We start from the raw sequence: 21,781 nt of genomic DNA, 5'->3' as shown, positions 1-21,781 counted from the left end.
TCAATATAAAAAGGACATGGAACTGTTGGAACAAGTCCAGAGGAGGGCCACAAGGATGGTCAGGGGGCTGGAGCACCTCCCGCATGAAAATAGTCTGAGAAAGTTGGTGCTGTTGAGCCTGGAGAAGAGAAGGCTGCGTGGAGACCTCATAGCAGCCTTCCAGTATCTGAAGGGGGCTTATAAGGATGCTGGGGAGGGACTATTCATCGGGACTGTAGTGATAGGACAAGGGGTAATGGGTTCAAACTGAAACAGGGGAAGTTTAGATTGGATATAAGGAAGAAATTCTTTACTGTGAGGGTGGTGAGGCACTGGAATGGGTTGCCCAGGGAAGTTGTGAATGCTCCATCCCTGGAGGTGTTCAGGGCTGGGTTGGACAAAACATTGGGTGGCATGGTTTAGTGTGAGGTGTCCCTGCCCATGGCAGGGGGGTTGGAACTTGACGACCTTAAGGTCCTTTCCAACCCTAACTGTTCTGTGATTCTATAAAATGGCACATATGATCTTGGAATCAGCACACAAGGATAAGTATTTTCAAACTGCATAGATAGCTAGTCTCTGAATTTGCTTGAAGAATACTTAAAAAAATCACAATTTTTTTTAAAAAAAGAAGTTTTGAAATTTTACAATCTGTATTTCTGGATTGTGTACAGAACAAAAGGAGCCAATAGATTACAATTTTTGGTACACGTACCCATGGCAGGGTGGCTGGAACTAGATGATCTTTAAGGTCCTTTCCAACTCAAACTATTCTATGATTCTGTGTAGAGTACTTCGATGTATGATGTTATGTATTCACTCAGCTGCAACTTTCAGTAAAATAAGGCACAGTGTGATTTGTGTTAAGGTGGTGAAGAATCACTCGAGCGATTTTGGAAAACATGGGCTTTAAAGTTCCAAAAATTGAGTGTAATTCATACTTAAAACATATAATATTTTTTCACTTTGAGTACTTTAATTATCCACTAGATTACAGATAAACTGAAGGTTTCCCTTACTTTACAAAAAAAAAATATTATAGCCACTTGCTCCTGTAAGACAGATAACTTCAGTGCCCTATCCTTAACTGACTCTAAAGAATTAACAATATACTATATGAATGTAAGTTTAGACTTATCAAATGTCAGATCCTACATTTAATAAAAGCCAAAGCTGACAAGATCAGTCATATACTCTATAAATTCTATCTTTGGGAGAATGACAAAGGGGTTGGTCTTCTATTCCTAACTACACAGCCTTTGAAAATGAGCTCTAAGCTATAATCAATAAACCAGGTATTTTCTGTTTCTATCATTGCCATTTGTTTATATTGTACAAGAAAACTTCAGCTAGCACAGTGAATACACACAGTTATAGATGAAGTATCCCAGTACTTACAAGTCAAATACTGTAAAACACAACTTATAGGAGCTGGGTCCCAGAAGTGGACCCTGGATTCTGCACACATTTATCTGCCTTATAGTATGGACTGGAAACTACAGTTGTGTAAAAACAGAGCTGAAAATAACCATATACTAAACAGGGCACATTTAGCTGTTGGCAATGCTGAAGGTAATGGTGAGTGCCAAATCCCTCTCTCTGTGGAGACTAGGCATATCAGTCAAAGTAGCACATCCCTATGTCCATCCATACAAATCACAGGCAGAAAGAGAGCACTGATACCTGCTCTGCCATAGCTGCTGGCTGTTTCATTATTTTTATCTAGACACGCTCGCTGCCAGAGTGCAGGCGCACCCATATTTTAGAGGCAATACAACAGTGGAAGTCTTGTCCAGGAGAAAGGAAGAGTAAGCGGGGTGCCACCCTGAGCTTGAGGCACTGGGGCTGTCTTTGCCATCACCCTAAACTCAGGGTGCCAACTACCCTGTGTAGTCTCCTCCTTCCTCATGTCAATAATGCCTCACTGCACAGCAAAGTATTTAAAAGTTTCATGTGGTCAGAAAACCAGAGCAGGTGCGGGACCTGGTTACGGCACTCAGATGTGATTTTACTGTCTAGGGGAGAGCTCTAAACCTTTAAAAATCTCAGGGAAAGCATTCCAACTGTATTATTTTAACAGTCATAAGCACCAGCATCTCCTTTAATAACTTATCTGCTGGAAACAACTTTAAAGAAAAACAGTGTATTTTGTTAAGGCCTATTTCTGCTGCTAAGTGACAGCAGCCTGCATCAACTACAGCGGGTCTAAATGAAATGTACAAAAGCAAATTCATACATATCCAGCACCTGGAACCATCTGAGATAAAAAGGAAGCTGCCTTGCACATTTAGGCGTTCCTAAAATCATGCAGAATCTCTCTGAAGGGGATTTTTTCAGTGTATTGGTCTTCAATGTATAAAACTGGCTTCAAACCTCAGTAGAGGCATAGAACTTCCTCTGTACTGAGCCCATAAAGTTATAACAACTTTGAAGAGATTTCTCCGGATGACTATTAGATTGCAGAACAGGAAAAAGAATTTGGCTAATAACTTCTCATTTTGTTCAATAAAGCCACTTCCACAGCAGCCAACTGTGATGTTAAAATTAGAACTGCAATTTTATATATGGTGATTAAACATAGTGAACAGTTGCAGTATGATAGGACAGATATGGTTTCGGAAATATCTGCCAAACACACATACTCTGAGAACATCAATGCCTTTTCAGAGTAATGGAATACAAAGTTAGGCTCTTAAGCTTATTGTATGCCACATAGGGAGAGTTGAGTGCCTCAGATGGGACTCAAGCGCATCAGGCATGCTGGGCATGGAGGTGGTTAGAGCTAGAGCAATGAGCCATTCCAAGTAGAGGAGTGCATCTGAAATCCCAATGTCTGCAGGGCTTAGGCAGCAGACGTCGTAACTTTATGCTCTTGGGGACCAAATTGCACTCTAAAAACATGTACACTTCACTCTTTTTCACTCTTCTGTTTTCAGCTGAACCTGAAAGGTGAGAATGCTTATTATTTCACACAAATATTGGTTAGAGAACCCAAAGGCATGTGGAAACCCATCCCTTCTCTTCAGTGGTGCAGGTACTCACACAGAGCTTAGCTTATCAGTAATCACCAAACAAGAAGCCAAGACAGTACCACTTCAAAACCCTGCACATTAATTTCACCAGGGTTAGCACTGAGCTAGGACCACTTGAGACAATTCACTGCACCTTTGATGTTTTGTGGCAAGACAGAATTGCCTTCCTCAAAGGCCAAAAGCAAAGGAGACACAAAACCAGAAATCATTACATTGGCCACAATAATCTTGATGACAATTCAGAAAAGTGACATTTGTTTTGATCTCTGATTTTCTTTAAATAACAGAAGAAGAAATTGAAGTCTAAAATACTGGCAAACTCACAAGCAGTATCATCTGGGACTGGACCCATCCAAGAATGCCATGGAGGCCCTCGTGACTGACTACCAAGAAGACATGCAGAGTAAGACACATTTATGCTCCGAGGTGGTAAGTCTGTGTGCCAAGTTCAGGTGCCAAGGTCAGGTGCCAAGTCTGATGACAAGTTTATGAGATGAATGGTGGGACTGCGACTCAAAGTGTTCTCATATGATGGGGTTACCAAAACTCATTTCATACATGGACAAGCCTGAGGCTCTGTAGAATTCACATGATCTACATTTCATTATTCAACTAGGGAGCTAAAGCAATAATGTTACTCTTGTATGGTCACAGAAAGCAAACCTCACCCTCATCTTGTAAATTCAGCTTTTGGGGAACACATTCAGGTAGGGTTTATATAGTTTCTGGGCAGGCAGCTGAGACTTCCAAAGTAGCATTCTCAATCCACTTACTCTCAGTAAAGACGAATCATTAGATTTACTGCACGGTGCCCTCTCCCCTTTACCACTCTTCTAACAATGTCATATTCTGTGTGAATTCATTTGTGACTGGAGACACAAGCCGTCTTTCCAAGGCAATTATAACACTATAATAATCTGTCTGCAAAACAATAGAATATTGGGCAACAACACTTAAAGTTTCATTTTCCTGGTTCACATAACCAGTTAAACCATTGAACTAACTATGAAATTACACCCTGTTGGTTCATCTGCAGTAATAAATGTGGACGTCTGGACATAAAAATAAATGCCTACTGTTCAAATGAGCAGTCCGCAAGCCATGACTAATTGGCAGCGTGTTGCCTTTAAGTCCTCCTAGCATTGCTTGTGGCAATAGGAAATTGAAAAGCTAAGAATGAGGCTAACAGGAAGAGCAAACCACAGAATTATTTGTACAAAGATTATTACTCTGCTTTGTTGTCTTCTGTTTTAAAGATCCAATTGGAAAAAAAAAAAAAAAAAAAAAACCAACCAAAAAAACCAACAAAAACCAACTCATTTTCTGTTAAGGCAACACAAGTAGCAAAATCATAGGCCTCTTACTGTGGTCTAGCCATTAGACCATAAATGTGAGACAATCAAGCCAGTGCAAGCACATTCGTTATGAAGGAAGATCTGGGTTATAATTGAGGACATGCTTCTTGCAACCTTGAGTACAGACTACGTAGAAGGTGACTATGATAATTATAGTTGCAAAAAACAGTAGCTCAAGTTCTTGAGCAACAAAGGTGGATAGGTAAGGCTGTGAAAATAAGGGCTCCGTAGTTGTGCCTTTCTGTCCTTTGCTCTAAAAAAAAAAAGCAAAAAGAAAAAATTTCCTGCATTTTCCCTCTTCTTCTCAAGCTAAAACCAGCATAAGGACATTTATCACACTGTCAGAAAGAATTGCAAAAGCAAGAAGAAAAATCACATTGATCTCGAGAGTTTTCACACTGACAATTCGAAGAACTCATTATCAACATTAATGTTAACATCATGAAGCATTATCAAATCTGGCAACTGTAACATTACTGAATTTTAATAGGTTTTAAGACACAAGGATTTGAAAAGATTGCGTAAAATTTGTTAGAAAAGAAATGTTTCTACAGCCAAATTTTTCCAGGCTGGTCTGATTACAGTCTGTATTTCTACAATCTGTAATTTTGACCTCCCGTATCAATATCAGCAAATAATATGCAGGATCTTTATATAACAGTGGTTCTGAACCTTCCTTCTCTTTCAGATTTGCAAATTTGGCATATTTTTTTAACTCTCTATAAGTAAGCAGAAAAATGTGAAACGGGTGAAGGGCAAAAACAACTAGCAACCAAAAATTTACAAGAAAACAACTTCAAAGCATGCTGCTTATGTACACCTACACATGTCAACCACATTTCTGAATGATAATTAATCCTGATGTGAGGTAAGAGAATTCAGCTACATTTATCTAAAACGTAACAGTACCTGTCAGGAATGTACAGCCATAAAAAGGACTGAAGATAGTTTTAGATCATTCTAGCTGAAGATAGTTTTAGATCATTCTAAATATATGTGTGCACATAAATATATAGATAGATATGCACCAGAGAACCAGCACCTTTGTTTTCCTTATTATATGAATTGTATTTGATTATCAGATACCTTTATTATTTGATTAATTTTGTTAAGAGCTAGCCATAACACCGATCTTCTCTATTGCTTGCTCAGTCACTCTGCTTTTCTCAGTAACCTTCAAAAGAAAATCAATGAAAATCTGCTTACCTAAACAAGTCTTTGGTTTGATTGTTTAAATTTTAAAAAAAAGAGACATTAGGAAAATTATCTCTTTAGCATTAATATGTCTTAATAGCAAAACGTTCCATAATTATCAATGATGCAAGCCTATCCCACTTTCCCAGAACTGATCTCTTCCTTGCCGCTACAGTTGATCTTAAAGAGAACAGTGGATCCAATTTAGAAATTTGTTTACAAATGCAAAACCCAGCGTTCATCCTCTGATTTGTAATTGTATTGAAATCAATTTCAGATTGAGACTGTCATTAGTCTTTTACAAGCTTTTATTTTCAAAAGGGTTATGATAAAGAACTTTCTTGCTCTGTTTTATAGAGCAAATTAAATCTTTATGTCAAGATGGCAGTGTTTAGTGATGAATACAAAGTTGTAGCTCCCAAGTACTTCATGCAATACTTTAGACTGCTGAACTGGAGATCTTTCACTCCGCAACCCCATATATTCTTATTCCCTCATCTGAATATTGAGGGACTTGAACAAACCCTTCAGAAGCTGTGCCACTAATCTTTTTACTTTCAGGAAACAAATCAACATAATGAATCCACATCCCAATACATATTGTGCCCTCACAGCAGCTTAATTATAACCATTGAAGTTTCTTGGCTTAGTATTGTAGTAGAATACAAACAAAGCTTGTAGTGGTAATAATGTCAATCCTTCTGTAGCTTATTCATCAACTTGTGACAGGCTGTCTATTGGATAACAAAGTCTAATAGACTTCTGCAAAACAAGCAACTACACTGGGGAAACATTTTCCTTTACTCTGAGAATTAGGAGTAGAATGTGTCATAGCTTTACACAGAGTATGGAAATTTTAAGCTGCTCATCTCCTAAAAATTAATTAAACCAAAGCAAGATGAGATATCAAAGTAAATCTGGATTTGCAACTACAGTTCTGAAAGACTGGAACTACCAAGAGACAGATGCCATAGTGGTTGCAATACTAGATAAATCATATACCAAGAACACTGCCATGCACTTGAGGATCAGGTCCTTAGAACAGCTTCTATTACACGAGAATTTGTATTTTAGCGCTTACTTGTCTATAAGCATATCAGCAATATGTTACTTCTTCAATGGAGCATAATTAGGCTTTTTCCAGTTTTAAAGGCCAATAATTATTTTATTTCAGTTTTAAAATTATGAAGAAGTGTGGTTTTTTGCAACTGCTTGGTTTACGAGTTTGTTCTTCAGTCTATGCCAGGAAGCTGCTGTTGCTGAATTTGTATGAATTATACTATTCCTCAAAATAAGTAATCAAGTAACTGCCGCCAAAACAGCATTCAGGAAAAAGCAGGTTATTTTACCACATGAGAAAGCTTTCCTTGTCCTGTAATAGGATATTAATATGAAGGAAAACATTGAAGTAAGAGGGAATGAAATGAAGAAGTGAATTTAAGACTGTGGGAGTAATGGTATGAAACAACAAATTTTATCACACCAGTTTTGCCTTGGCTTATCTGTATTGACCTTCCTAATGTGGCCAGGATTGTATGTTGCAAGGACAGCAGCAGCTATAGGAGGGGGTGTCACTTTACAGAGGGCCACTCAGGACAGGCTGGTCAAAGGGACTGCAGAGAAAGCAGAAGCAGATCTTTCCAAGGTCGATGTTGAGAAACAGGCCAGCAAACTGATCTTGTAGAACACTTGATGCTACCTTTCAGAAACAAACTAAAGCAGTCACTCTGGCAGATAGCATACCAAAATAACCAACTCCAGCTTTATAGAAAGTATAAGAATGGTGAAAACAATCAGAAAGACCACATCTAGGGAAATGGTGGTAAAAGAAGCTTGAAACCTACATTCTAGAATATTTGAAATTATGCAATAGTCAGAGAAATACAATACTGTAATCTGAATATTTTGGAGTAAATTAATAATGATTGCCAAGAACCAACCAGAAAGTGACAAAGTTATATTTTCAGTGAAATAAGATCGTTATAAATCAATTTAACCTTTAAAGCAGAAAAATCATATACAGATGGGCAAACAATTAGCATCTGATTTCCCTGAACTAGATTTCAAATGAGAAACATAAAAACAAGATTTGTGTAAAGTCAGGCAGAGGGAAAAATGCAAAGGGGAGCTCAAAATTCAGTGTTTCAATTGCCAAGAAACTGTAGTAATGCTCCCATTTAACAGTAGGAGACTTCAAGCCAAGTTTGTGGGTCACAAAGTAATGAAAACCATGGGATTAACAAATCAAAAGCTGATTCTTTGCCCTGGCAGAGCTGTGAATAGACTCAAAACTATCGCTAATGGGATGTTGGTGTCACACAGGTATATCCTCACAAATCACTTGACATTTCCCAGAAGCAGTCAAGAGGAGACGTGCTGATCAGCTATGGGCTAGAAGGAAATTTAGCAGCAATACTGTCTAGTGGGTTGAAATCATACACAAAAAAGAAAAAAAAAAAAAAAAAAACAAAAAACCAGACATCAGACAAAGTACTAGAAAGTGTGACATAAAAAAAAATAAAATAATAATCTCAAACCTAAAAAAAAAAAAATCAGTGTATATCACAATCCTCTTCATTCAGCATAACAAAGATGCCAAACTACATGTGACTTCCCAAAGAAGCAAATCTTAAGTCTGTCTATCATATCAAGACAGGGAAGGGAAGAGAAGAGAAGGCAGAGACGGCAACCTGAGGTACTGTCATGGTTTAAGCCCATCCGGCAACCCAGAACCATGCAGCCGCTCGCTCACTCCCCCTGCTTCCTCTCCGCTCCCCCAGAGGGATGGGGAGGAGAATCAAAAGAATGTAACTCCCACGGGTTGAGACAAGAACAGTCCAGTAACTAAGGTATAACACAAATCACTACTGCTACCACCAATAATAATAATGATAAGGGAAATAACAAGGGAAGAGAATACAACCGCTCACCACCAGCCAAATGATACCCAGCCCGACCCAAGCAGTGATCTCGCCCTTCTGGGTAACTGCCCCCAGTTGACATAGTGGGCATGACATGCTATGCATGATATGGAATACCTCTTTGGCTAGTTTGGGTCAGGTGTCCTGTCTCTGCTTCCTCCCAGCTTCCCCTCCTCCCTGGCAGAGCATGAGACTCACAAAGTCCTTGGTCAGAGTAAACATTACTGAGCAGCAACTAAAAACATCAATGTTATCAGGGCTGTTCCCAGGCTGAAAGTCAAAAACACAGCACTGCACCAGCTACTAAGGAGGAGAAAAATGGCTGCTACTGCTGAACCCAGGTGCCCACCTACCTCTTAAAAACACCTCCAGAAAAAGCAGTAGCAGGTAGTAACAAATCAGCTTGAGGTGGCATGAAGGAATACTGTTTGTAGCAGTGGAGGAAGCTGCAGCAAGAGCTGTAGGGTACTGTAGATACTGAAACATTTTTGTAACTGAATAAGATTCTATCTGGCAGCTCTATCCTAGCTGAGGGGCTGCAAAAGCCACAGAAGACGACCACTTCAATACTCTTTTACAGAAATTACCAAAGGTAATACAAGCAGTGAGACAGAATACTTTGATAAAAATTACACAGGAAAAAGAAACAAAAAAAAAAAAAAAAAAAAAAGAAAAAGTCCCAGCAAAGCCCGAGCTATTATTTGTTCTGATAATAAATTAAACTGAATATCTTAAACACCTTACCGATCAATTGAGCTAGCATTAAAACACAAGCCTTTGTGTTCACAAAAACATCAATGTTTGTTACACTAAGTGTTTGGGTTTTCCTTTTTTAAATGCATTTTATTTTTCTTTGAGGAAAAAAAGAATAAAATAAGAAAAAGAAAAATCTTTCTGATTGAAAGGAGGAGTACACGGAGGAGAGGGAATATATGATTGGTTCAGTATTAAATGTGTTTTCCCAAACCCAAAGTATACTGCACACAAAGTGACACCCTTGCCTCTTTAGTCTTGGTCTGTTCCCTAAGCCATCATTCATTCATTCCATATTATTGGTTCAACACTACAAGAGAAGTGAATGAATGATTATGGAAAAACTGCTAAGAACAGCAACAAAAAAAATAGTAAATAAAGGATTTTTTTTTTCTCTGTCAGAACACGCAGATCGTTGTTAGAATAAATATACAGGTTCAGTCTTCAACAGCTTCGACCTAACTCTAGAACCATATTAAAATGCCTTTAGTCACACTTCATATAATGAACTGAACTTGCTGACTTCAGATCAAAGGAAAATTAGATTGTATGCTGTAGTTTTGCTGTTTTCTCCAACAGCAGAAACACAAGACAAACAAGACGAAAAAGAACAGCTAATCATATTTAAATAAAATGAATACTGGACAGAAGCCAAATTCAAGCTGATGGAAAGCCAGGTTAAGCCATATAAATCAATTTCATATATTCAGGCAGAAGGTGGGAAGAAGGGAAAGGAAGGTCCTACTAAATCTTGCAGTGCATTTGGAATATAGGATGTGCAGTTTTTACCATGCCTCAGCCTGAAAATCTTCTGAAATTTCCAATTTAAACTCTGTGGATCAAATTTCTGCTCTTAACAGCTATGTAATGCTAATATCTCCCCTGCAGTACAACTGAAATTATGCACTGGGAATCAGGGTCAGTGTTTTTTTTATCACCATGAAAGAATCTTTGTCCTACTCTCTTCTAATGCATTGAAACATACATTTCTTTAAGTTTGAGGGTGAATATACAATTACTCTCCAAGTCTGCTCTATCTTGTGCATGTTTGCATCCATCGACAGAGACATGGTCTAATTAGGAGATATGGTACTGCTGATATGCTTTAACTCCCCATGCATTTTCTTCCCCAGCAGCAACCACAGAACTTCAGGGGGCCACATCAATAACAGCAGAGTTCCTGTTGGCAGCTTGTATCAAGGGGGAGATTTGCAGAACTGAAAGGTCTATCTCCCTCCAAATTCACCAGAGCTTCTCTCAAATGAGGAGACAATTCCCATGCAATCTGCCTGAAGGTCAGTCCTACTGTGCTGTCTTCCTGTTTAAGAGCTCCCAGGCATTCCTACGGTGAAGTGAGCAAAACTTCCTTATGTGCTCAGCTAACTCCCAAAAGCAGGACCAGAATGTCATCGAAGTGTTTCCCCTCACCTGCTTTGTCTATTAAAGGTACAACACAAGTACAGAAAGTCTATAAAGTCTATAAAATCCCTCCAATCCCAGCAGATAAAATAGGAAATCAAAGAGAGGGAAAAATTGTGGGCCAAGAAGCCAAAGAGTGTAGTTTTATGGTGTATTGGGTCATATTCTAGTGGGAGAAAGGTCTGTTTAAGTGGAACTGCCTGCATCTCATAGATAGAAGTAGCTAATCTTCTTAGCAAAAGACTAGTTTAAATGCCCTTTTCGTTGCTCAAACTAATAATACATGGAAATTGTGCAGTGAAAGCAAAAGTAGCAGAAGCTCACTGTACTGGAACAAATGTGACAAGGAATTGCAAAAAGAAAAAGGGAAAAAAACCAGCACCCAAAACCCCTATGTTTTTTATCAAATGTTTAAGTGCCCATGCCAGATCTCCAGGTTGCAAGCACGAGGATTCAGAAAATTTTAACAAGAAGTTTGATTCAGCGGCGAGTATAAACATGTGTGTGATTACTTGCATTACTTATGTGTTAAAGTGTTAAAAAACACCAGCTGTAACCTGCATGTAGTTGTGAAATTCTGTATTAACAAGAATTTTGAGGAGTAACAGGGCCAGCTAATAAAGCCTGGTTTCCTGCAGATACACGTGTCCTACGTTTCTACACACACAAACAAACACCACAGCTCCTACTTCGTATCCTTCTGCGTTGCACCCCTCCTCTGCATTTTCCTAACTAACTTTCTGCTGATTTTTTTTTTTTTTAACTCTTGTTTTCCATGCCGTCAGTCCCCTTCCCAGCTGGGAAAAGAGCACCACATGTCACAGCTGGCTGTCATGCTGCGAGCCTCTTGTGCACTGGATCCCTCTCTCAGCAGCTCATTTTCACAGGAATGTATAGCAGCTAATAACCTTTGGGAAATCCTTTGTTAAAATTTGGTTGAAATTGGCCAGTGGTCAGAAGTTATTAGGAGGAACTGACAATGCAATAACATCTGCTTTGTTGCAGAAAGAAACCAAAGGCTAGAAACATCACTGATTTTCTTGAACACCAGCAATCTTTCTGGTAATTCAGACTTGTGGTCTTGATCACCTATGTATCTCTGGGATAATAAAACAAACCTCAGGGTAAGCTCTTTAATACTCAACTATACAACAAGCCAGAGAACTAAGGCAGTTTTTCCTTTCTAGCACATGAACCTGCCCTATATTAATATGCTCACAAAGCAAATAATGTATCACGGTTGTGGTGCCTATACAAGATGCTGAATCCAAACCAAGGTTTCTCTGTTTTGATTGTCATTACTATCTAGGCACTGGATCGCCAGTAGCAGTTACTTGCCTAGAAGCCAGCAGTTATGACTAAATTACATTAAATATAGAGAAATGGAAGATATTCCAAGGAAGCACTACTTTTATACTTTGCTTCTGGTAGAGGCTTATTTTCCAGAGTTAAAGGAAACTGTAAATGAAGCAAGTTATAGAAGAATTTAAATAGCACCAACAAAAGAAAAAAACAAATCTCCAAAATGGAGGAAGAGTTCTGCAAATTAAGACAGATAACAAAACCCTCAGCCTGGTTAAATGCTTATGGTAATATGTCAATCAGGAAAAGTGAGATATCACAACGCAAAGCAGGAGAAACAACAATCAATACAAATTTGATGCATTTGTCACTGTAATAAATTAACGTGATGGGGTAAGCAGTTGATGGATATCCTGAAATACAAGAGAAAAACTGAATTGCAAGCTGTCTTTTCTGTTTTGCACTACCTGGATACTAGCAGGAATGCTTCAGTGTATGAAATAAAGAAATATGACTGGTCCTTATACTATCATTAATAGTATTGTAGATACTATTAATGATTCTTCATCACTTTACTGTTTTGTCTTGAACACACACTGAAATGGAATGATGAAGAAGATAAGATGAATCCAGAAGAATGTGATGTTCAAATCTTTCCTTACGGTACAGCAACTGCTGAATATTATGCCCTCATGCCTTTATGACCCTCTGCCAGATGCACAGAATATTATTGGCACTTTTTAACCAAAATACCAAAGGTTCAAATGGATTTCACACCACAGACGAGAAATCAAAGCCACACATGCAGCCTCCAGCCCATTCTTAAACTGTCACTCAACGAAGTAAGGACATCTGGCACACAGAGATTACCCACAGGGAGGCTTTCATTTGAGAAGCTAAGGAATGGGTGTCTGCATCTGTCCTACTAAGAATGTGTGTTCAGAAAACAGTTTGCATGTTGCATCATGTAGCATACCTCAGTGATGATAGCCCTTAAGGATGACATAAGTGTTTGCAGACTAAACTAACTTGCTCTTTCCACGGATAGAAAATTCTCGATTTAAAAAAAAAAAAAAATATTTAAAAAATCATTAATAATAATAAAACATTAATTTTGTTACAGTAAGAGATAATTAGCCAGAAATTGAAAGCAGCCAGTTGAGAACAGAATCTCCCTTTCTACAAAGGGAGGATTTGCAGAACTGAAAGGTCTGTCTCCCTCCATAGTAAATCAAGTAAGTCAGAATTTGTCAAGATGGGGGAGAACAAGTATTTTGTTTAGATATGGTACAGAAATAAAGCGAGTCACCTTTGACTAGAACTCTTTTCAGCCTCTGGTAGTCTTCCCTATTTCACATGTTGCAGGTCATCAATGACCTGAATTAGCCACTTAAGTCAAAAAGGCAGTATCACTATCAGCAACATACAGTAAGGAGATTGAGACTGAAGGGGTCTCGTGAAAATGTTTTCTTCCCCAACCGTCACTACTATAAAATGTTGCCTGAGTAGCAAATGCCACATGGTAATTTTCAACATATTTTATTCTTTGCCTTTTATTTCATTGTTTGTTTTCGGAGAATTCTTATTTCAGGGAATGGGAAAGAGGCAGAAAAGAAAAATTTCCCCAAACAGCCACCCAGAAACTTGGAATTCAAAGCTAAGAAAGGCTTTCAGATATTTTTCAGCCACTCAGCCTCATACTGTATTTGCCAAGAAAAGTAATTTTTCAGTTGTAATGTTTCTGTTTTTCTTTTCTTCGCTATCCCTAGTATCAGTACTGTCAGCATCATCCAGCATTTCTCCTGCATAGAAGACAGTTGTCAGTTTGCTCCACCACATGACATGTGAGTAAATCAAATCACATGTTCGTAGTAGGGGCAAGAGCTCTCTTTTCTAACTGCCTGCACAGGGACAAAGGGATGGAGTCAGGCATTCAAATGCATATCCTCTATTCAAAAATACAACGCCAGGTTAAGTTTTGTCTGTATGCTTTTTTCCCTCTTCTTGAATGCAACATAAGATGAATTCACCCTAATCACAAATTCATATAACTCTTTATGTGAGTTTGCTCTGAATCCTTGAGATGAACTCTCAGGTTAGAGGGAGGAAAGTCTTGTATTTTATCAAGCTACATATTGTTGCTCCACTTCCAAGAACTACAAATTTTGATCTATTCCTTCCATTGAAGTTATGCTTTTAGTCAGAGATGTTTATGACACTGGATCCTGAGGAGGATTTGTACTCCATCTCTCCATCTTTTACATGCTATATCTGCCGATTCGCAGATACACATATTGCTGTCACTGCATGACATAATACTTTCACGAAGTGTACTTAGACTGTTTCCATTGCTGCTATACCATTCACTAAGCCTCACATTACTTCCCAGCCACACTGTCATTTATGTTCTCTCATAATTCAATCAATCAATATATAAAACCCTGACAAGACATGGAGTTATGCCATGTGAGGATTTATCTAATGCCTGCAGTATACTAAGCCCAAGCAGCAAAGGATCCCTTGATGTACTGATATCATTAATAATGTTCAAGGCTTAGTCGCAGCTCTAGTGTTTAAATACAAAGAAACAGATACTGCCTCATAGCAATGCTTCATATCATTACATAAGTTAACACACATATTGACAAATTCAGGCATTTAAAAGCAAATAGAAGCTTTCTAATTGCCCTTCCTATTGACTGAGCAACTTCATTAACAAATTGATTTTCAGACCTTAGCAGGCAGAACTTGACAGTAAATAAAAAAGATTTAGCACAATGAAATCCAACTCCTTAAAACGTTCTACATCATCTGGAAGTTTCATGTGACAAATTCAAAAAAAACACAGCTCCAGCCACATATTTCATTATAGGCCATGGACTAGGCCATTTTTAAGAGAGTGTTAAATGACAGTTTCAAGCTTTTTGTTGCTTTCTCCATTCTCCCTGGAGAAAAACTATTATAATATTTCCATAGTAGAACTGATGTTTTTCACATCAGAAAAAAAATCCTGATGTATAAGGAAAGAAAAAAGATCTGATCTGACAAGCATTGCAAATACAGTTAACAAGCTATTTTAATTATCCTCCCAAGATTTTCCCATTTGTACTCTGTTCATCATCTTCTTCACAAACTTAATTATGCCTCATTTGTTCATTCTGCACTAATCTCAGTGAGTATTCCAGGTGGAAAAGAGAAGCCTGCTTGTAACTGAAACCTCAGGTAATTGTTACATTATTTTGCTACAGAATGTTTCTTTATTTTAATAAAAATGATACAAACTTGTTTTTGGATGTTTGAATATTGAGAAGAAAATCAGGATATTCCCACACCTGAAAAGCAAACCTGGCTGGCTACCTTGCATGAACAGCCCTCAATCCAAAGATCATCAGTGGATAGATGATGGAAGAAATTAAGTAAATCATACAATTATAATCTGCATTTTATAGATTAGTATTAATAAATTCTGACTCCTCACTTGAGGGAACTTTTCCACAAACTTGACCTTTGAGAAAGTCAAAAAGAACAGCTGGGAATAAATGTGTTTTGCGAGTCAAGTACTGAGATACATACCCAGTTGCTACTTACAATTTATGCACTTCCAACACTTTCAAAGTCAATAGGAATTACCACATTATGACTGAGAAGGGACCAAGTAAAGACCCTAGTGTATCGTAATTTAAGACCTGATGAGTTGTTTCTGCTAACTTTGGATAAGTCCTAGATTTGCTCACCTACCATGACTGAACTTCATTTCATTTAGGTTGCTTTTTGAGATACATTAAATTAATTGTATTTAATTAATCTACTGAGACATGACTGTTGCTGGATACTCTCAAACATTTTAAGCCTAATACCAGGCCTTAAAACCTAGTTCTACGTAGAAGTAACCGTTCTTTACACATCACTGACCTTCAAAACCGATATGCTAATTACGCAAAATGTTAACCTTGAAAAGTATCAAATACTAAGTTTCTAAATTTTAAAAAGAGATACAGAGATGCAAGATAGTCAGCGTTTGAATAAATTCCATTCCTTACCTGAACCAAATTCCATCCCTTTAGAGACTCAGCAATGATAGATGTAACAGTTGCACAAACACCACCAAAAACCATCAGATGATTAGGTCCATATTTTATTGCATCATAGAAGGCTTTGAGTCCTTTTGCATTGTCACACTGGAAAAAGAAAAGAAAAAGACAATATTCAACGCTACAGATAACATACTTAACTACTACTGGGCAGTGGAAAAAAATCATGGGGTTACACTGATGTAAAATTTGTACAGTGTGTAACATCTAAGACCCAAACATGAAAAACTGGACCTTTAATGTGCTGTAATAAAAGAACAGGAATATCCCTCCTTATTCATTCAAAATCCCTTATGTCTTCCTTCCAAGACAAAGCTGCAACATCTGAATATTGATTCCACCATTTGACAAAAAAGTCTCCTACCCGCCCCAAAAAAACCTCCAAACAAAAAACAAACAAACAAAAAACCCAACAAAAAACTGTTGACTGAAACCTTTCTTACATTCAGAGCTGTAATTTCCCAAAGCAAAATTTAGAATTTAACACCAGACGTCAGCAGGACATCCATAGTTGGAGAAAAGTTTGACAATAATGATGGTCTCTGTAAAGAAAGTTCTGTTTCTAATGAAGACTCCTAAGTAACCTATCCTAAAGGTCCAACCTCAGTATTCCGTGCAATATTATATAGTAGAGAGCCTCTCATTTAGAAGGACAACATAAAGTCTTCAAGAAGCATCAAGAAAATGTTCTTTTAAAGTGTTAAAAGTGAATTGCTATGTTCTCATAGCTTGCACTTCTCTGAGCAGAAGACTGGACCAAATAACATGAGGTCCCTTCTAACCAGATGTGTTCTGGGTTTCTTTGGTAATTAGTTAGATCATTATTTCAGGTGTAAAGAATTTTATCACAAATAGACAGCAAGTCTGAAAACTAAGAAACAAAGGATGATGCCAGTCAGCACTGCAAAAGATACATCAACCCTTGATTAGAGTAGTATCAATCATCCATAATAACTTATGTAGTCATGACTTAATTCCTGATCTTGCAGAAGAGCATTCATGAATTATGTACTTAAAGTTAAGAATCTGATTCCAAACCATACTGGAAGTTAGAATTGCCAAGAGGCTATCATGGTAGCTGCCACTGCTACACTAAAAGCCACTTCTTTAGCTCTCTTTTTGAAGCAAAGTTTTGCCTCCCCTACAAAGTCTTCCTCATATACTGTCTTTATTAGAAGGATCACACATCAGGCTCCAATATTTCATTATGATAATTCAATAAAACAGTTAATTTACTATCGGCATCAAAGAAGTAATTGTATAGCATTCTGTGGAGAGAATAAAGATTTTGACTAAGAAGTTTGCAAGCTTATATTAATCTCCTTACTGAATTAATATGCTAAAAGAAAAATTATTCAATTTGCATTCTATCTGCAAGAATAGAATTATTACTCCCACTTACTCAAATAGTATAGATTCTTACTACATAGATTTTTTTTTTTAAATTGCATAATATAGCACAACATTTTCCTTCTTATTACAGGTGAAAAAAAAAAAAAAAAAAAAAAGGATTAAAACCCCTCAAAACATTCAGTATGGCAGAGGCTCCCTTGTCAATTTGACAGATTGGTGGCAAATTCACATTATAAAGGAATTAAGACTGTGATTACTGCAACAAACACCACCTCCATTCTTACTCCTCCATCTCTTAGCTAAAGAGCAGTTTATTCAAGAGCAACTAGAATACTCAAATATTTCTTTACTTTTATAAGCAACTAAGGACACAAGAGCTTTAAGTATCTGAACTTAACTGACAACTAGCCAACTCTAAGCCACATATTTTAAATATACCACTAACAGTTTAAGAATACAAATCATATATGAAATAAGGGAGATGCTGATAGCAAAATAAAAGCCAGAAGCTTGAACCCCTGAAGGACTAGATATGTAAAATTGATGGACAAATAAGATTGTGTGTTCTACGATAAACAATAAAGACTTTTGTCTATTATCAGAAGTAAAATTCATACTAAAATTCACCATTTCATCACAAAAGACTGATGCATTTTTAACTACTATTTGCCTACAGATTATTTCTCACTGCAGTAAACTTATGCAGTTACAGATCCCAGTAGGTCAATTCACTGAGAGGTCCAGAACTGCAATTATGATAAGTTTTATCTTTCTTATGTATTTATTTATACTTATGAAGATACTTGCATAGCAACAATCCTTCTCAATCACACAGAGAGTCTCTTGGGAAGGTGTGCTGAAAGCTTTATACATCTCTCCCAAAGTGATAGATTCACACTGCTGAGATGCGTCACTGATCAATCCAAAGAACACAGAATAACACATGGGCTTCTCTTCAGTGGGATTCAGTTAAAAGCCTACCATGTTTTCATGTTTGTACTTTCTTCCTGACTATGCTCTGCTCTCTCCCTTTTAGACCACCACAAATAATTACACGACTCGATCTGCTCCTTGAGCAGAACTCCCAAAGTGATCAAAAATATGTGTCAGAGATAAAAGAAAAAGAACTCAATGCTGTGGCTAGCCACAACGGGACAGAAACAAAAGCAAAAATGAGAAAGATGGGAGAAAGCAGACTTTCACATTTGTTTAACATCACCTTTCACAACATGCAGTGTGTATAACATTCTTCCCTGCAAGCAACAGAACAGTTTGTCACAAGCTTTAAAAAATAAACATTCAGATACAAATAATAGCCATACCAAGCCAGACAGAAAAGCAGTCAGCAAAGGTTTCTTCCTGCCTCTAGTCTGAGGAACATATCCTTAGTGAGCTTTTAGCAAGCCCTTTTACCAACTTTACTTTTTCAGAGATCCCAGAAGGCCACCATTGCTGCTCATGATCTATTGCCAAGCCCTACATATTTAATCCTAAAAGAGGGCAATATTGATGAAAGCAACGAGCACACACCACTGAAACTCCCACCATATACCCACCAAATGAATTCCTGAACTGTCATAAAGTGACTACAACTAGGTCCACAAACAACGCTATGGAGCAATCTAATTACAGTGCAACAAAAGACTGCATAAGAACCAAAATCCACATTAAAAAGCACAGATTAGAAAGTAGAAAGTCCTGGCCACATGTGGATGATGAAGCTGACTGGCTTATTAACTGGAGCACAAGTAAGGGCAAAGAAGGAGGAAGAATCCATCATAAAAAGACAAACTCAAACAACAAAAAAATATCACCGGAAGGAGCCAACACTGCTTTTGTTAGCTAGTTTTTTTCTCACCTGAATTGTCATCAACATCTCTATTTTACTGAGCTGAACTGCAGCCAGCTCACTTTCAACTCATATAATAAACAGAGCCAGCCATGCTGTGCTGTTGATCTTGACTGCACATTGGAACACTGAGGATGGCTGCAATACCTTTCACTGGAGAAATCTATTTTTAGCGTAACTGGAATTTCAGATAGCATGTACCAAATCACATGTGCAATTTTCTTAAGAGGAAGGGGCTTAAAACTACTCACCCCAAATATATTAATTGCTGTGCTTAGTCTCAGCCAAAAGCTGATAATAAGCCACATATAAATAACAAACATACATATTAAAGAAATAATTACATTAAATGCATTGCTCCACACACTGACTTGATACAGACTATGTGAACAGTTCACCAGGAGAAATATCAGCAAATCACCAAGCAAAGGTCTGTGAAAGGTCCTACCTCTCACTGCGACATATCACAGGTGGCGCCTGACAAAGGCATAGTTTTCATTTCCAAGGAAATGAACCACTTATTTTAACTAACAAAAATAACCAGATGAACTGTTACATAGGAGAGGAGTCTGATGAGCTTGGGAACTGAACTGTTAACCCTCCTGAATCCTTTCAGAAGGACAAATAAAAAAACCTATCACCCTCACCAAGGATGTGGATACACAGGGAGGAAGCACTGCCTGAAGCATGGGAGGTGCACAAGGACAAGAGACCTTTCTGCAAAAAACAGCGCAGCAGCTGAATACATAAGTGAGACCTTCTCCACTGTATCTAAAGACCCTCTGCAGTGGAAGGAAAGGATGTCCCACGTGAAGGACACACGTCACTAAAGTCAGAAAAAGCAGCAGAACTGACTCGTGAGGACTTCTGGCTGTCAGAAAGGCTGTCTGGCTGACCATGACAGAGATACCAGGGTGTGTACTCAAACCCCTCATGGCCATAAGCATAACAGTGCAAATCCTTAGTGCACAGAATGCAAATTCCTATGGGTCTCATACATAAAGCTTTGCTGATTCCTATAACACTGACACATTTGAGTAATTACAGGACTAGCAGAAGAACAGATACTTGTAACTTAACTGATCTTGTTAGATTCGCATAGCAATGAGAACTATTGGGAACGAATGCACTGGTAAGATGAGTGATTATAGTAAGATTTCTAGCTGTTGGATAGCTATGCTCAGCTGTTTCTCAGTTAGCTATATCTGGGCACAACTTACTTATCTGAGTAAATGCAAACCTGAGGAACAATATTGCTACCTATTGAGCTACTGACTACTGAAGTTAGAGATCTTGTATGATGACAGGGAACCACTGACACCTGTCATCTGCATAATGAAATCTCAAACTTCAAGCTTTCATCATCACTCTGCACTGAATATCATCAGAAAGAGAAGCAAGTGCTCATAAATATATTGATGAGACTTACTTGAACAGAGAGAACATAAGTACAAAGCCTTATTCCTATCCTCTGCAAAGTCTTACTTAAGGACTAACTCTACATTAGATTATCAGCTTGAAAGGAGACAAAAGAACATCAATTTTTTTTAATTATTATTGTTTATTTTCATTCACTTCTTTAAAGTCATCAAGCAATTCAGACAATTTGGAGAAGAACACACAGGGACAACTGCTCTAAGCTACAATAATAGTCAATCAGGTTAACATCCTCTATGTGGTTTTATAGGCAAGGCATGCTTCTCCTGAGGTATCCTCTCTGTTTCCAAGTATCTGCAGCATCGGTACTTTCAAAGCCAGCAATTTTTACTTTTTTTTCCCCCAACTTTTTATTGCTGTAACTAGCTTTTCTTTCCATGAGCTTGTACAACTGCTCTTGGAACCACCATTTTGGCAACCACAACATTTGTGGCATCAGTTATCCATTCAAAGACAAAACACTTCCTTTAATTTGTTCTGAATTTCTTCACACTACATAAAGTAGGTGTGAAACACCTTACCGGAGGATGTTACAAATGTTAAAAAGTTCACAAATGCAGGAAAAGAACTTGGACTAGTTCATAGATCAAAACCAAGTCAAACCTTCTTAACAGAGATACGGTGATTTTCTCAGGATACTCCTGAATCTGAGATTAATGGTGGCTAAGACAGTGTTCTGAGGAAGGTGGGTTAAAAACTTGCCCTGTCCCGCCAATCTACTCTTCCAGGATAACACTGACTGTTTGCACCAAGTCTGGTCTGAAACACTGTAGGAATTCCTGTGTTCTGCATTTGAAAAACACACAAAAAAAAATTACCCCATCCAACTACTACAGCAAACTTCCATATCTTTAAACTAAAGTTAACTTATCCCAAACTGTGGGCTCTTCTGTATACGATTTCTCAATCATCTTTGAATTTTAACGACTAGCAATCAGATTTCATCTTGGTTTAGAAGGATTGGACACTGCAGAGAAGGACTTAATTCAGTGAAATATTTCCCAGTAAATTAACCCTCTCACCTTGACAACACTTGACACACTTTAAGACTTTACCTAGCAACCTGTTTATCTGATCCTGCCTGCTGTACAGTGAA

The 21,781-nt window shown here is 37.8% G+C and overlaps 1 protein-coding gene across 1 annotated transcript in view; it reads right to left on the bottom strand.

The window, feature by feature from the left end:
* GABBR2 (gamma-aminobutyric acid type B receptor subunit 2) overlaps positions 1 to 21,781 on the bottom strand; it is a gene marked incomplete at both ends in the record, with an annotated part of 455,829 nt that overhangs the window by 340,438 nt on the left and 93,610 nt on the right. The window contains one exon of the mRNA XM_080610768.1: positions 15,996 to 16,133. Within this exon, the coding sequence (XP_080466894.1) occupies positions 15,996 to 16,133 (138 nt within the window). The remainder of the gene's footprint in view (positions 1 to 15,995; positions 16,134 to 21,781) is intronic.

This window comes from Psittacula echo, assembly GCF_963264785.1.
Source record: "Psittacula echo genome assembly, chromosome: 2".
Taxonomy (NCBI): Eukaryota; Metazoa; Chordata; class Aves; order Psittaciformes; family Psittacidae; genus Psittacula; species Psittacula echo.
This window is presented reverse-complemented; position numbering and strand designations above follow the sequence as displayed.